The sequence below is a fragment of the Vombatus ursinus genome, unplaced genomic scaffold, assembly GCF_900497805.2.
Source record: "Vombatus ursinus unplaced genomic scaffold, bare-nosed wombat genome assembly UNPS02001287.1, whole genome shotgun sequence".
NCBI lineage: Eukaryota > Metazoa > Chordata > Mammalia > Diprotodontia > Vombatidae > Vombatus > Vombatus ursinus.
The window spans coordinates 19899407-19915895 of NW_020941065.1; the positions used below are offsets into that span (position 1 = coordinate 19899407).

Here is a 16489-nt window from a genome sequence, read left to right on the forward strand (position 1 = left end):
CCAGCGGCCGCTCAGGGGCCGCCCACGAGAGAGGAGGGCGGGAGAGGAGAAAGAGGGGGCGGGCCTTACTCCTTCCCTCCTTCGCTCCTTCCCAGAAGCCCTCGGGCTCCGGCATCGTTCTCGCGCTGCTCTGGCTCTCGCGACGCTTGGCCGGGGCTGTGACTGCGCCTGCGCCCGCGCCCGCGCCCGCGCTTGCGCAGAGTGGCTTGTCGTCTCGCGGCCTGTGCTTCCTCCGTCCTCGGCTAGTGGTGGCGGCGGCGGCGGCGGCGGTGGAGCGGCGTGACCGGGTCGGGCAGGGCAGGGCAGGCCCGAGAGCGGCGACACCATGAGCGGCACTTTAGCCAAGATCGCCGAAATCGAGGCCGAGGTAAGAAATGCGGGCCCCGCCTTCTCCCTGCAGGCCCCGAGCCACCGGGCCGCTCCGGGGGGGAAACTGAGGCCGGGGGCGGGGCGGAGAGGGATCCCGAGGTGCAGCCTCTGGCTCCTGGGGCCCGCAGCCTCGGGGTGCTGCCTGAGACTCTGTCCGTGGGCCCCCCATCAGAAATCCCCCTTTTGGGCATGTAACTGGGGAAAAATAATGAGAAAATGAGAAAAGCAGAAGCTAAAAAAAAAGGAAAAGGAAAAAAAAAAGGTAAAGGAAGCTTTACAAGCTCCTACCTTCTACCGGACCTCTTTAGCTTCTGCCCCAGAAAAGAAAAAAAAAAAAAAAGTTCATGCAGGGAAACAACAACGGCAGCGACAGCCACGACAACGACACTTTCCTTTGGAGCCAGGGATCCCCGACCGGCTCATGGCCAGCTTTGGGGCTGACTTTCCTTCTCAGCGAAGGCCGGGGCCCTGACGTGGGGGACCCGTTAGCATGTTGATGACCTAATATAGGCACAGCAAGAAAAAATAAAGTCTGTTTACAAAGCCAGAAAATCTCAGAGTGGGAAGAATCCTCCAAGGCTCTTTTCCAACCCATACTCAATGAAAAAAGTAATAAAGTGTTCGCTTTGTAGAAAGTGCTGTGATTAATTGTGGAGATACAAATAGAAGACTATGTTCATTGAAGAGCGATAGAAACTGTATCTTAACGTGTGTGAAATAAACTAAATATAAAATGTGTTGAAAAGTAAAAAAAAAAAAAAAGGCAAATCCCTTGCCTCTTGGCGCGCAGCGGGGAAACCCATTTCACCTTCGAGAGTCCTAAAATCGGGGGACTTAACAGTGACCCCAGAGAACAGCTGGGGGGCCCTGTTGATACAAGTGCCTGGGCCAGGGAATCCTGGTATTTCATAGATGTTACTGTAGCCCTTGATCTCCCTTTCAGGAGATTCATGGGGATGAGGCCCCAGAGCCTCCATGACCTCCAGAGGGGTGGCCAGCGGTGACCTGTGTCAAGTATTGGAAGGACTGCCATGTAGAATTGGGGTTCAGCTTGGCTCCACAAGGCAGAACTCAGAATTGGTTTAACGAACGGAAAAACTCATTGAAGCTTAGAGCTGCCCCAAGAGGAAGGAAAGGTCTGCCTTAGCAGGTGGTGGGGTCCCTATACCCTCTGAGGGTCTTCTGTCAGTCACTCAGGGCGTGCCAGAACTTAAATTCTAGGAGTGTCTCTTCTAACCCTAGTCTTTTGGGTCAGGCAGGGGTGGGGATAAAGGGGTAAAGTGAATAGGACCTAGGATACAGGCTTCTGTTCTAAGGTAGCTTTTCTGATGTTTTACCTATGGGAACGTTCATGCCCGTGACTCTGTCTCCCTGCAGATGGCTCGGACTCAGAAGAACAAAGCCACCGCGCACCACCTGGGGCTCCTGAAGGCCCGGCTGGCCAAGCTCCGGAGGGAGCTCATCACCCCAAAGGGCGGCGGGGGCGGCGGCCCCGGAGAAGGTCAGTGTGCTTTCCAGCCCGGGTCCTTTACGTGTTTGTGGTCTGCCGGATGAGGAGGTGGAGAGGTGGCCCAGATAGATCATGGCTGTTTGGGATATTTAGCCCAGGAGTTACCCGCCTGTGGATTTTGAGCCATCCTTGGGAGTGGTTCATGGGGGGCACCGTGAGTTCTCGTGGACGCTAAATACTGTTGTTTTTGTCATCTTGTTTTCTTAGTCATTAGATAGGAATGGCACAGCGGGTGGGGGGGGGGGGGGCTGAAAAAAAATTTGACCTTTGAAAGGGGTCTTTATACTGAAAAGTTTATACTTTAGAATTTGGTGTCTGGAAAGCACTTAATACAAGTGAGAGGAAAACACAGCTTGTTTGGCCAGGTGTGGCATTATATTGGCATGAGTTCTGTTTGGTATCGTAAAGAAGGGATGAGGGAAAGCGTAAATGTCACAACTCGAATTCGCTTCCCAGGCTGCCTTCCTGTTTGGGGAGGACAGGCAGCTGGAGACTGACGGAGAATCTGCATTCCTGGCCATTGTTCACGCGTCTCCTTCGTTTGGTGTTTGTTCATGTCTCAGGGTTCGATGTGGCCAAGACTGGCGATGCTCGGATCGGCTTTGTGGGGTTCCCGTCTGTGGGGAAGTCGACGTTGCTGAGTAACCTGGCCGGGGTGTATTCTGAAGTGGCAGCCTACGAGTTCACCACTCTGACCACCGTGCCCGGAGTCATCAGGTACAAAGGTGCTAAGATTCAGGTGAGCCAGCGCTGAGAGCCCAGGCTCCTTCCTGCCTGCATGGCCAAGTACCGCCGTCCCAACCCTCGGCCTCCCTGGAGCCTGGGAGAATTCTGTTTGTGACGGCTGCCTCCTGGGGCTGAGGGGCTGAGGGAATCATGGGTGGGAAGTGAGAGGGGGGTCAGGAGACAGTTATCGAGGCCTCCTCGAGCCAAGGCTCTGGGGGGATACGGAAAGGTACAGAGTAACACTTGGGGCCTGGGTTCAAGAGAGGCAGCGTGGGGCAAGCACCCCATGAATGATGGCGGGATGGAAGAGCTCCGTTAGGGGAGGCAGGGATGGTGAGGGCGGCCAGGCCTGCAAGGAAGGAGGGCAGAGGCAGAAGGCGACCCAGGGCCCCTCTAGACACACCTCAAGGACCTTGAGGGGGTCACTTTAACTGAAACAGGGAGCTCGGGTCAAGAAGACTGAACCAGGTGACCCGTTCAGAATTGACGTTTCTCTTTCTGCATCAAGCAGCTTGATCTTATATTCCGGCATTAATGATTGTATTCAGTCCAGTGAACATTCATTCAGTACTTGCTATGTGCTAAGCACTGGAGAGCAAGGAAGGAAAGAGACCAAAATTCTTTGCCCTCAGGGAGCTTGCCTTCTCCCCAGATGCAGCCCACAGCCAGCTCAGTCCCACAGGGAGGGAAGGAGGGAGCATGACCAACCAGGATGGGGAAAGGCTCCCATGGGAAGGCATGCTTTGCCAGGGAGTTGGCATCTTTGGAGTGAGCCAACAGGCATCTGAGAGCCTTACCATCTAGAAGGGGATAAACACATGGATTGGGGAGTGGGCTAGCAACGGTAGAATCAGGGAGGGCCTCTGGAAGGAAGTGGGCTTTGAGGCTGACCTTTGAAGGCTCATGGGTTCCAAGAGGCAGAGGGGAGGCTTGACCTGGGGGACAGCCAGTCCACGATTGTCATGTTGGGGGACTGCAGGTGGGTGCTAAGTGTGGGGTGGGGACTGTCGTATGATCAGCCTGGAGCCAGACCGTGAAAGGCTCTGAATGCCAAACCGAGGAACCTGTATTTGGTCCTAAATTCGGCAATGGGGAGCCGCTGAGCAGGGGGTGAGGCTCGTGCCTTACTGAGACCACGTAGGTAGCCAGGAGACTAGAGTGGAGGCTCCTGCAGAGTCTGGGAGAGAAGCACTGAATGCCAGGATTCAAGGACAGATGGCAGGGAGGAAGTCAGCAGGGACTAGCCACTGACTGGATGTGGGGAGGGAGGGTGTGCCAGGCTGTGTGAGAAGGATGGTCCCCTCACCAGAAATGAGGAGGGGGAGCTGTGTTTGGGACACGTGGGACATCCAGGGGCAGATAGCAGACTGGCGATCAGTTGGAGATGGAGGACAGAATCTCAGGCTGGGGACAGACCTAGATAGGTTGATTTGGAGGATGTTTGTGTAGAGGTGGCAGTTTATCCACAGGGCTTTTACTGTAGACTAGAAGTTTTGGCCAGGTCCCCTGCCTTCTAACACCATGGGCCTGTTTTTACTTAAGTCAGCTTGGGACCCAAACAGAATTTGTTGAATTGAGTTTGGTCTGGGTTTAGAAAAGGCTGAGTGTGAAGATTTCCACAGAAACTATTGTTGGCTGCACGCTGCTGTTATCTGAAGACAGACCTGCCCTTTCCTTGGCCCACCTGAGGTGCCCTCAAGGCAGAGAGTCTGGAAGGCAGAGAATGGAGGAACAGACCCCAGGGCCTGGTTTGCCCACTCCCGAGGAAGGCTGGGAAGCGGAGTAGGCTGGCGTGGCAGGGTTGGGTGGCGAGAGGTCGGCCCAGCTCGGACTGTTGGTGATGGGAGCAGGTGCCTTCTCTGGCCTTCTCCACCTGGTGCCCTCATGAGCCTCATGTGATGAGAGCTAGCGCAGAGGCTCTGTAGCTAGTGTGGAGGATCCATGGCATGTGGCCTGCTTTTTCAAGGGCTGGGGAAGGGGCGGGAGGGAGAAAATTTGATGCTCAAAATTTTTTTAAAAGAATGTTATTTTTTTTAACGTGTAATTGGGAACTCTCTAGCAAAATAAGTAAAAATATATTAAGTGGGGGGAAGGCTAATGCATTGAGCACTTGAGGCCTGCCAGGTGCTTTACATACTGTGAGCCTCCCTCCACCCTGGGGGAGAAGCACCATGTGTGTCACCCCATCTTATGCAAGCCAGAGCTGAGCCTCCCGTGTTCTGTGACGTGGGGCAGTCGTCAGGTCTGAATCCCTGTCGCCCTCTCTCCAGATCTAGCCCCCTGCCTCCAGAACCTGCCGCCTCTCCCTAAAGAGTCTGGTTAATCCCCACGCTACTTCTGAGGCATTTCCCCACACCTGCTGCATCTTCAGGACTAGAGCAGTTGAGGGCCTGTGAGCTTTTAAAAGGCAGTGCCAACTCGAGCTAGCCCCGAAGGGAGCCCTGACGGTGCCAGGGCCTGGCGGAGTGCACCCCCAGGAGTCGAGGCTGCTGAAGGGCCTCCGGCCCCCAACCTGGCCCTCAGGGCTGGGTCCTCCCGAGCCCAGGGTCGCCAGCCTCAGAGGATTCGCAGGCCCAGGCTGTGCCGTCCCGCAATAGAAAGCGTCAGAATCTGTTCTTTGACGCGGGGGGTCAGCTCTCAGAGAAGAGCGTTCTACGATGTTCACACTTGGTTTTTTGGTGATTGGTTGTGTTTGGCCCATCGTTTGCTTTCTCATAATCAACTTCCTCGTAGAACCTTTCCAGAAAAACAGTTCAGCCAAAGCCCTCAGAAGTGAGTCCTCAGAAGTGACGCGCAGGTGGCTTTCCGCTCACAGAGGATGTGTGGGCGCTCTAACGTTAGTGAGGACGCACAGCCGCCATTTGCCCTTCGCGTCACTTAGATGCGGCATTGGCGTGCCTTGGATGGCGTGTTCTCTTGGCCCTGCTCTGCTTCAGTTCACGCTTTGTTTCTCTGACATCTTTGTAGGAAGATAATTGTAATAACATCCAGTTCGGCCATTCCCCATCCCCTGGGCCTGGACCGCATTTCCAGCTTTTGAATCTCAGAAGTAGCCCCGGCAGAGAGGACCAGGAAGGACAACACCCCCCACCCCCACTCCCTCCGAGATCTAGGGAATTTAGGGAGTCGCTTGTTCTGTCTGATCCCTTCTGTTCATCATTTGTTTTTCCCTCCTTCCTTCGGGCAGCTTCTGGATCTCCCAGGTATCATCGAAGGTGCCAAAGATGGGAAAGGGAGAGGCCGGCAGGTCATTGCAGGTATGTGACGCAGAACCCGAGTGAGAGGAATTGTTTATTTGGGTTGAAATCATCCTTTGTGTTAGAAAACGTGGTCGGGTGACCTGCGCCGTGTGGAAGCTGTATGCCTTTGGGCAAGTCACCTTCCCTCACTAGGCCCCCCTCTTCTCATATGTGGGATGTGAGGCCCCTTTCAGTTCTAACTCCAGAATCCTGTGAATTCGGTCCATGGGAGCATCTGTGACTTTATGTGCAGAAGAAAATTTCAGACAGGAGCTCCGGGTCACCTCCACCTCTTCATTCTAAAAGGCAGATTGAGGCCCACAGAGGCTAAGTGACTTCCCCTTGACCTCCCAGCAAGGTTGTGACAGATCCGAGCCTAGAGCCCCGTCCCTTTGATGTCTTGTGACCTTAGAGGAACAGACTCACTGATGTCACCAGCTAGTCGAGGGTCTGTCGTCAGAGTGTTTGGCTTGTGTCCCTTCAGGGTGTCATCCAGACCCCGGGGGCAGCAGTTAAGCCAGGTCAGAAGCTGCTGGCTGGACAGCACAGGTTGGACCCTGACTTTTCCTCTGGAGCTGGGCTCCCTTGGAGCCTGGAGCTCTCTCTTGTTCTGAATTGGTGACATTCTGCTAGGTCAGCACTACTCATCATGCATGCATCCCTCTGCTGTGTGCCAGAGGGGGCCCCCCACATCAGTGTGCTCCCCTCCACTGGGTGCCAAAGGGGGCCCCCTAGAGTCAGTGTGTACCCCTGTTCTGTGTGCCAGAGGGGCCCCCTAGAGTCAGCATGTACCCCCCACTGGGTACCAGAGGGGCCCCCTAGAATCAGCATGCACCCCTCTGCTGTGTGCCAGAGGGGTCTCCCTAGAGTCAGCATGTACCCCCACTGGGTGCCAGAGAGGGCCTCCCAGATCAGTGTGCTACTCTCCACTGGGTACCAGAGGGGCCCCCTAGAGTCAGCATGCTCCCCTCCGCTGGGTGCTCGAAGCCGCCATCCCACAGAAGAGGAGCAGTGTCGATGGGTCCTCCCTCCTGGGGCCTTTCACCCTGCAGCTCCTGGGGGGAGCAGCAAGGCCAACCTGGGGTTACGGGCTGAACACTGGGCTCCCCCTCGGACCACTTGGTGACCCAGGGTGACGCACAGCCCTTCTCCCTACGGGCCTTTGTTTCCTCATGTGTCAGATGGTGACAGTGATGCCCTGAGGAGAGCTTCTTGGGCTGTTGTGGGGCTCACGGGAGGTGAGGTCAGGTAAAGCTCCCACTAAGTGCCCGCCCTTGTGGTTTACCAGAGTCCTCTTTAGTCAGCCCTTGTCGTTGGCCATGGCTCTGCCTTGGGGGAAACTTTCATTAATTCAGGGAGGCCTTTGCCAGGCCTGGGCTCTCCCCGTGTGGACCAAGGGCTGCCTTGGGTGCAAAGAGGAGCAGTGAGCTGTCCAGGGTCACACAGCCAGTGTAGGTCCGAGGGGCTTCCTGCTGACATTGGCCGATTTTGTTTGGTTCAATCATTTTCCTCATTCTCCTTGTTGAGGTTGAATGTGGGGGCGGGGTTCCTGGTGCCCAGTGAGTCCCCCGTCCCCCGTCTGCGGGTCCTGGGCCTGATGGGCCACGGGCTGGTCTGATCGAGGGGGACAGTCGGCTAACGTGGGGCTCCTCTCGCAATCTTCAGTGGCCCGAACCTGCAACTTGATTCTAATCGTCCTGGATGTGCTAAAGCCCCTGGGCCATAAGAAGATCATTGAGAATGAGCTGGAGGGCTTCGGAATCCGCTTAAACAGCAAGCCCCCCAACATTGGCTTTAAGAAGAAGGACAAAGGAGGCATCAACCTCACAGCCACGGTGAGTCTTGCTGGCTCTGCCTGGGGCTGTCTTCCTCCTGGACCGGCCCTTGGCCTCCCGGGGTCTGGGACGCCTTCCCTCTCTCCTGCCTCCTCTTAGCTGAGGCACCGCTTCCTCCAGGAAGCTTTCAGGGATTCCCCCACCATAGTCTCGTTGTGTTGACTTTCCTGTGTATCCTCCTTCCCTGAGCACCTTGGGGGCAAAACGATTTGGTTTTTGTCTCTGTCCTCAGTATCTGCACATAGTAGGGATTCAGTAATGCTTTTGCATTGAAGTGACCAGAATGCAGTGGTCTGGTGAGTGAGCAGCCCCATGCCGGCCCGTCGCCCATCTGATATGTCCTTTCAGGAAAGGCTGAAGTGTTGACCTTGGCAAAGCCACAAGTTACACTAAACACACTGAACCAGTGACTTCCAAGGTCCTGGGGGGCAGCACTCATGAATAAGGCCCAGTCCTTGCCCTCAATGTGGGGGGAGAGACTACGACATGCCCTAAGAATGATAGCCCAGAGATGGGTGTAATGGGCCACCAGAGATGCCCAGATGGTGCTCAGAGAGGTCAGGCAGTAGGGTAGGGGGTAGTTTATGACTGGTCGGATCTGAGGGGAGTGAGGCTTTGATCAGGTTTTGTGGGCGATGGAAGCCCTTAATGGGTGGAGCTGCATGCTGGGGGACAGCAAATCTGATGGGTCCTGTGCCCTTCTCCTGGATTCCACGCAGGCTTGTCTTCGTTGTCACATCTCATTAATTTCCAGGTAGAGCCCTCCCTTCACCAGGCGCCCAGATCCTTCCCTTAGAGGAAGGATCCCCAAACATCAGTTGCATGTGATGGAGGAGAGGTCTTTCCTCCAGGGCCAGGGCCATGAGGCTCCTCAGAACTCACTGCAGAGGGGCTAGCTAGGTGGCACAGTGGGTAGAGCACCAGCCCTGGAGTCAGGAGGACCTGAGTTCAAATTCCACCTCAGATACTTGACACTTACTAGCTGTCAGAGCATTCAACTTCCTTTCACTCTGTCTGTCTGTGGGGAGGGATGACTGCCTTGGAGCAGGTGCCTGATGGGAACCTCCAGGGCACGGGGCACAGTTCCAGATTGCCTTCCAGAATGGTTGGGCCAGTTTACCGCTTTACTGTCAGCCAGCACGGGCTCCTGCCCTCTTTGTTGGCCTTGCCAGTGTTCTGAGTGTGCTAAATTCTGCTGTTCCTAGTGATCTGTGTGGTCTGTAGCAGTTTGTAACGCCTCTGTGGAGGCCCCCGTCCAGTCGGGCTGCTTTTCGCTCTTAGGTAGTCACATTCATTCCCTCTCTTTCTTGGCTGCCAGGGCCGCTTCAGAGGTGTTTCATGCAAATTCTTTTTTACCCGTGGATGCTCTCTCTGCTTAATTCTGTTTGTATTGATTCTGTTCATGAGAAAGCTTTTCAAATTAATGTAATCAGTAGTGTGTTTTATTTTTTTGTGATATTTTCGATGTTTTGTTAGATTAAGAATTCTACCCCAGCCATAGTTGTAAAAGATACACTTTTATCCATTTTTCTCTAATTTCTTAAATGATGGTGTGACCCTTTAAAATACTTACATCCAGTTTTTGGGGGGTTTTTTAAAGTCTTTTTTTTTTTTTCCTAAGGATTCCCTGTGAGAATGCACACATATTTCCTGGAAACGGTAACACTTACAATTTTTAAAACACAGCTAGTGCCATGTGATATTTTACCACAATTGACCTGAATGTTTATTTTTTAAAGGTTTAATTATTTCATTTTTCACCAGTTAATTTTTGGGTTTTTTGTTTTGTTTTGGTGGGTTTTTTTTGTTTGTTTTGTTTTTGCTATTATAAAAAATGCTACCAAAAATAAAAACACAAAACCCCAAAGTACTGCTGAGAATTTTTTGGCACGTGTGGATAGGTTCAGGTTTTGTTTTTGTTTTTGGACTAGGCTGTTTTTTTAAATTAACAAATACTTATTTTCTCTCCCTCCCACCTTCCTTTCAAATCTCCTGAAAAACAAAACAAAACAAAGCCCTTGTAACCATATAGTCAGGCAAAATAGATTCCCACATTTGTCCCAAAAAGTGCATCTCATTCATGACAGGTGGTCTCCTGAACTTTAAGAGCAAAGCTGTGTTGGACAAGACAAGAGAAAGAGAGGAGAGGAGAAAGAAAAAAGAGATTGATCGATTGATTGATTGATTGCCTGGGGGAGGATGAGGGCAGGGAGGGGTCGGCTCACCCTCTGCTCAGTGCCCTCTTGGTTTATTCAGTGCCCTCAGAGTGAGCTGGATGCCGAGACTGTGAAGAGCATCCTGGCAGAATACAAAATCCACAACGCCGACGTGACCTTGCGCAGTGACGCCACAGCCGACGACCTCATTGACGTGGTGGAGGGCAACAGGTAGGGACCGAGGGGCCCAGAGGTGGGTAGAGCCCATGCCAGGGCTCTTGACCATGCATTGCCTCTGCTGCCTCGAGCTTCTCTGTGGGTCTCCCGGTTTTCCTTCATAAAAGAGAGCTGATGAGCCTCCTTCAGAGTTGAGGGAGGTTTCCAGTAGTAGAAGACCGTCGGGGTCTGCCCCTCTCCAAAATTTTGATCACTACCGTGGGCACAGAATTCATAAGTGGCATGCTTGTCAGATTTGAAAGTGACACCAGGTTTGGAAGGAGCTCCTAGGTTGGACCGCTGAGTCCGGATCTAGAGGGAGCTCATGGTTGCTTCGTCCTGGAGGGGGACAGTCCTCACAATCCCTCGTCAGGCCCGTGCCTGAGAGTTTCCCTTAATCTGCCTCTGCTCGAGGACCTTCTGCAATTTGGGGAGCTCATCAGCTCCTGAGGCATGGGCCTCTTTGATTTGTTAGCTCATTTAGGAAATACTGAGTGCCTTCTCTGTGCCAAGTGTGCCAAGCTCACTGTTAGCCACGTTTTGCTGACCTCCAGCCTCAGTGTGCCTCTTTCAGCTTCCACCTCTGGCCTCTGGGGCCAAGATAAATGAGTCTCTTCTACATGACAAGACAGCCCTTCAAGGACTTGAGAACAGCTACCTCCCCTCTAAGCCTTTTCTCCAAACTAAGCATCCTCAGTTCTTTCAGCCATTCCTCCTAGGCTGAGCTCTTGGGGCCATTCACTGTCTGGTTGGCATCTTCTGGGTGCTCTCCAGCTTAGACAGGACTCCAAATGGAGGCTGACCAGCAGATTCACAGCCCATCAAAACCCCCATATTTTTTGGACAAATTGTTCTCCAGCCACACCTCCCCTTGTTTTGTGCTTGTGACATTGATGTTTTGAACCCACACATTAGACCTTTACATTTAACCTCATCAAACATCATCTATTAAAATTGGGCCCACCACTTCAGCCCATCGAGATCCTAAAAGGTGTTGTTGCGGTAGAGCGTTGGGCTGAATCTAGTAAAACAGGACTTAATTGGGGCAGTCTCAGGTAGGACATAATTTGGATGACATATGGGGTTTTAATGAAGTCCAAACTCTCAGAAAAGCCAGTGGGACATGGGCTGCCTAGAGAGAGGTGGGGTCTCAGGATTTCTGCCCTGTCCAGGCGCCATCTGGAATGGTTGGGTAACCACATTCTAGAACAGGCCTCCAGAGGAGGGCCTCCAGCATGTGTGAAGGGCCTCATGTCCACACCTGTGGGTCGTGGAGGGAGCTGTGGAGAGGACAGGACAACTGTTGAGTATGTGAGTGGCTCTCAGTGTGGAAGAGGCTGTGGCCCCCTAAGAGCAAAGGAAGGGTAGGGGGTGGACATGGCAAGGAGGCAGATTTAGACTCAGTGTTGGGAGAATTTGCTAATGCTGAGAGCTACTCCCAAAGGGAATTGGCTGCTTTGTGAGGTAGGGAGCTCCCTGTCATTGGACGTCTTCAAGTAGAGGCTGGCTAGGGATGTTGCAGAAGGTACTCTGGGACTAAATGTCCTTAAAAGTCCCCCCAGCTCCTGGATCCTGTGATTCTCCATGAGGGGGCTCAGCAGGGAGCTGTCTGGCTCTGTTCACTGTCTCTGAGGCGCCTCACCCCACCCCAACCACAGTCAGTGCTGTGTCCAGATTTCGCTCTTAGTGGGGTCACCTGATGGGTCACCTACAGCTGAGAAGTGCTGGGAGTCCGAGGGATTACTGCAGCCTCTACACCGGACATTCCAGAAGCCCTTTTCATGTGGCCCACTTGGTGAAGGCCACGTAGCCAACTGGTGGCTGACCCTGGACCAGAACCCGGGCCCTGTGCCTGCACCCAGGCTTCCTTTCTCAGGACCCCCCACATCTGCTTTGCTGGCTTGGGCTTTGGTCAGCGTTGAAGGAGGTTCTTGGTGTGTGATGGGAATGAGGGGAGCGTTCTCTCTGCGCATGCAAGGCCCTGCTGCAGGCATTGACCGCCCTCCCTGACTCTCCCTCAGAGTGTACATCCCCTGCATCTACGTGCTGAACAAAATCGACCAGATTTCCATTGAGGAGCTCGACATCATCTACAAGGTGCCTCACTGCGTGCCCATCTCTGCCCACCACCGCTGGAACTTCGATGACCTGCTCGAGAGGATCTGGGACTACCTGCGGCTCGTGAGGATGTGAGTGTCCCCCGCGTGGGTGCAGGTGGGTGCAGGCGCCCGCGGCCGGCCAACGGCCCGAGGCTGGGGAGCCCCGTGGGGAGACTCCAGATAATGTCTGCTCCCTGTGTCCTAGCTACACCAAGCCCAAAGGGCAGCTGCCGGACTACACCTCCCCCGTGGTGTTGCCCGACTCTCGGACCACCGTGGAGGACTTCTGCATGAAAATCCACAAGAACCTCATCAAAGAGTTCAAGTAGTGAGTCCTGGGTGCGGTGGGGCCTTGTCTGGGCAGGGCAGGGGGGCGGGGGTGGGGCGGCCCAGCCGAGCCTGGCCTGTGGCCCTCCCTTTCCCTTGTGTGTATCCTCGGCTATCATTGTGTCCTGCTGCTTCGTCCCCCTGCTTGTCTGAGGGCAGCAGGGGGTCCATCCTGGTCAGGGCGTGTGCCCATAGTGACATGGGAGGAGACCCGGTGGGGCTGGGAGTCAGGATTGCTCATCCACATCCCCACTTTTCCTCAGCTTAGCTCCACCAGCTTGGGCACAGGTGGCCCTTCCTCATCTGTGAAATAGGGACCTTGGACTAATGACTCTGAAGGTTGTACTACACACATGACTTCTCCCAATTTCAGAGGCTGAGTGACCTTCCCAAGGCCACGCACCTGGGAAATGCTTGTGGCTTGTAACCTGGCACTGCAGGGGGCCTTAGACAGTCCTCTCGGCCAGAGGGGTTGAACAGTTTTGCCAGGGTCACACAGGAAGTAAGCAGCAGACCTGCTGCTTGAGGCCAGCTCGTCCTGTGCCCCCGCCCCACATTGCCTTTCTAAAAAACGAGTGTTTTAAGGCTTGTAGAAGTGCTGCCCTTACCTCATTTCATCCCCGTGGCCACCCTGCAGATGTGATCACGTCATCTTGTAGGCTCAGCAGAGCCTGACCTGCCCCAGGCAGGATGTCCAGCCTTGACTCTGAGGATGGGGAGGAGACCCTCCCCTGCTGATCCTTTTCTCTCTCTCCCTCCCCAGTGCCCTGGTCTGGGGTCTGTCCGTGAAGCACAACCCCCAGAAGGTGGGGAAGGACCACACGTTAGAAGACGAAGATGTCATTCAGATTGTCAAAAAGTGAAGCTGCCCCCCCCCCCCCCGGGCTGTCCTGGGCTGCAGCCTCTGCCACTCACAGGCAAGGAGGATGCGCAGCCTCCCTTCCTCACCGCCATCATTCACTGTCTGTTGAACTACATAAAGAGTCCGGCTGGCTGGCAGGCTGCCCTGAGGTGCCTTTGTGTCTGTGTGGGCTGGCTTGAGTCTGGGGGGACAGTTAATCACATGACGCAAGGTGGCATGGAGAATCTTGTTCTAGGCCCGGACGTCGGTCTGCTTCACTCCTACACGTTGGGGATGGAGCAGAAGGGGGGTGGTTCTGCATGGACAACCTGTAGGGGACATTTGTCAAGGAGAGGAAGTACTGACCAAGGGCTGGCCACTCCTCATGGGTCAGTTCCTCTCCGGCTTGGCCCTGTGCCCTTTCTCTGAGCACAGGTGCCATCGAGAGCTGGGCACGGAGTCTGCCACGGAGCGGCGAGAACAGCTTTCTGTCGGAGGTGCTGCTGGCACTGGGGTCAGACTTTGCAGCCGGGCTGGCTGCGGAGCTTCATCCCTCCTGACAACGTGGAGGACTCTTCTGGGAATGCCTGAGGCTTTGGTCATGGGTTCAGGGCAGGCACGTATGATGCAGGCCCAAGAGAAACCTGTCTTGATTTTTTTTCCACTCTCCTTTTTTCCTTTTTACTGTTTCGACATTGGTTTGTTTTACTCTATGACGAGCCTACCTCACCGTGTGCCTTCAGCCTTGTGGCTCCCTGGCGTTGCTTAGGTCAGCCACAGGACTGACATGGGGCCAACCCCGTGCCTGGAGCCAGTGTCTTCTCTGCTTGACGGGCCAGGAGTCAGTTGATTGCTAAAAGCTCCTCAAGGTCAGTGGCCCCCAGTCAGTCTTCAGAGATCAGAAGTCTCCCAGCCTTTTCTGGGGACACTTTCCAGGTCTTGGGGAGTCCTTACTACTCCTGTCTCAGAGCTGCTGCTTCACTGGGGAAGAGGACCAAGGGTAGTCCCTGGACCCTCTGAGGGTTTCTTGCCTTCGTGCTCATTGCCAGGAGAGGCCCCCAAGAGAAGAGGGTGAGTGGTAAGGCTCAAAGGATGGAGATTCTCCCAGATCGCAGGCTCTAAGGGCTTTGTGGGAAAAGGTGGCTTTGGAATCAGACTTTAAAAGGAAGAGCTGAAATTAAATGAAATTAGATTCAAAGGTATAGAAAGCAGCGCCCGGGGGACCAAGCGGCATGGGATGTGTTTCAGAAGTCTAACGAATGTGGAAGGGGTCAGAGGCATCTCCCACATCTTTGCGCCGTTCTTGCTGGATGGCCCTGTGAGCCTGGCTAGACTCGGCCTCTCGGCCTTGTGGCTGTGCCACTGCATGGCTGTGGGCACTTTCTTCGTGGTCTTGTCATGGGTCCAGCACAGCCCTTGATCTGTCTCTGTCATTCTTGCCTTGTGACTAGCTCCCTTTTCCTAGTCATCCATTCCCTCAGTCATATTTTTTAGGCCACTTGGTATATGTAAATCTGTTGGCAACATATCGTGGCCTTCTGACACCTCCCAGCACCTCTCCATTGGACTTGCCCTGTCCCACAGTGCACAGCCCTGCAGCGGCAGCGGAATGTTGCTGTTAAAATGGTCACTTCAGTAGTTATTCTGTCGTGTCCAACTCTTTGTGACCCCATTTGAGGTTTTCTTGGCAATGATACTGGAATGGTTTACCATTTCCTTCTCCAACTCGTTTTCCAGGTAAGGAAACTGAGGCAAACAGGGTCAAATGACTTGGGTCACACAACTAGTAAGTGTCTGAGGCTGGCTTTGAGCTCAGGTTTTCCTGACTGTTGGCCCAGCACTCTACCAACTGCACCACTTAGCTGTTCAAAGGGTAGGGTTTTCTGTTAGCAGCCAGAGACGGCTGAAATCCCTGCACAATTCAGCCTGTTCTTTTTCTCCTACTTCACGTGGGGTTAAGTTCATTATTTCTCTGCAGTGGCCATCCAAACAGATGTATCCATGGTCTGATGCAGTGGACTGTCTGTCCAGGGGCGTGTCATTGTCTGGACAATAGTCATTCTTCATCCTGGAAGATGTTCTGTGGGCTTAGAGGGCTGATGCCATCGTCACAACTGCAGCCAAGACCCTGGCAATGAGCTCATCGTCCGTGACGGTGGCCGACCCTTGATGAGCACCATCCGCCATGCCTTCCTCAACGCTGGTAATCAGATGATGACTAAGCAAAGTGATCGCATCTTAACATGTGCCAAGGAGATGCCTTCTTGGCAGTGTTTTTCTGCATGGAGTCAAACATTCTTACAAAATCAAACAATAAACAGCAGGATTATCTTGTCTACCTTCTGTCGGTGGTGTGACTGACAAGATGGGGTCTGTTGTAGAAAGTGCGGCCCAAACCTGCCTGTGCCCTGCTCATCGGTTCACCTGGGATACCCGATATGTGTAATGTGTTTAGTTCATTCTCAAAAAGGTTTTACAGAGAGGACTGAGCGTGCTTTGAAGCAGTCCTCTCTTAGGTCCTTGTGGCTGCCGTGTCTTGGGGCTCGCTTTTAGAGGCATTTGGGTTGGTTGGTTCTATGCTGCAGATCAGTCCGTCCATGCCTTTCAATTAGCCCGTCCTCCAATCTGTCCTCGGTCTGGCCTAGTTGGCCATTTTAGCCTATCTGCTTAATTACCTTTTTGTGTTTCATACATTGGGGCCCAAGTTTTTGAGTTCAAATGTTTTTCCATTCTCCCCAGTGAAGAAAGTAGGTGGCCATAGGAATGCTAGCAGATCTTTCCATCCATTTGTTTTCCTTCCATTTTCATCTATAAGTGGCCTTTAGATAATCTGACTTGATTGAATCTCATGTCAAGCTTTCCACAGGTTCCTTTTCACTCCATGGCCTTTGGCTACTTTGCAAAGCCCTGTAGCTGTAGAGCCTTGCCCTGTGATGTTTTTCAAATGAATGAGGACAGCGTTGCCTTTGTCTTTCTGCTTTACCAGATCAAGCATTTGCTGGCAGAAAAGCTTTGGGGGCCTTGACAGCTTTGCGTCAGCTCAACTTTCTCTACAAAAGGTGGTCCTCAGAGTCACTCTATCCATTTCCTATTTGGGAGCATCAGTATCTGGATTGATGTGTTCTCATCTCATTTTTGTCCTTTTTTTCTAAATTGGTGTTAGCCTCTACC

General features: G+C 53.4%; 1 protein-coding gene across 1 annotated transcript; it reads left to right on the forward strand.

Moving 5' to 3' along the window:
- The first annotated feature begins 276 nt into the window (after window positions 1–276).
- Window positions 277–15654, forward strand: DRG1 (developmentally regulated GTP binding protein 1). Its single transcript, XM_027865231.1, has 10 exons — window positions 277–367; window positions 1747–1870; window positions 2443–2618; window positions 5793–5862; window positions 7510–7679; window positions 9936–10066; window positions 12073–12240; window positions 12356–12478; window positions 13241–14187; window positions 15297–15654. Exons 1-9 carry the CDS (start codon window positions 326–328, stop codon window positions 13338–13340), a joined length of 1104 nt encoding a protein of 367 aa, XP_027721032.1. The 5' UTR covers window positions 277–325; the 3' UTR covers window positions 13341–14187; window positions 15297–15654.
- Window positions 15655–16489: the final 835 nt, after the last annotated feature.

What these genes read in the sequence shown, in the direction of transcription:
- DRG1 (XM_027865231.1), top strand. Translation starts at nt 326, where the DNA reads ATGAGCGGCACTTTAGCCAAGATCGCCGAAATCGAGGCCGAG. An exon ending in AGGCCGGCAGGTCATTGCAG is followed by an intron (nt 5,863 to 7,509) that starts GTATGTGACGCA and finishes CGCAATCTTCAG; the next exon opens with TGGCCCGAACCTGCAACTTG. An exon ending in CTCATCAAAGAGTTCAAGTA is followed by an intron (nt 12,479 to 13,240) that starts GTGAGTCCTGGG and finishes CTCCCTCCCCAG; the next exon opens with TGCCCTGGTCTGGGGTCTGT.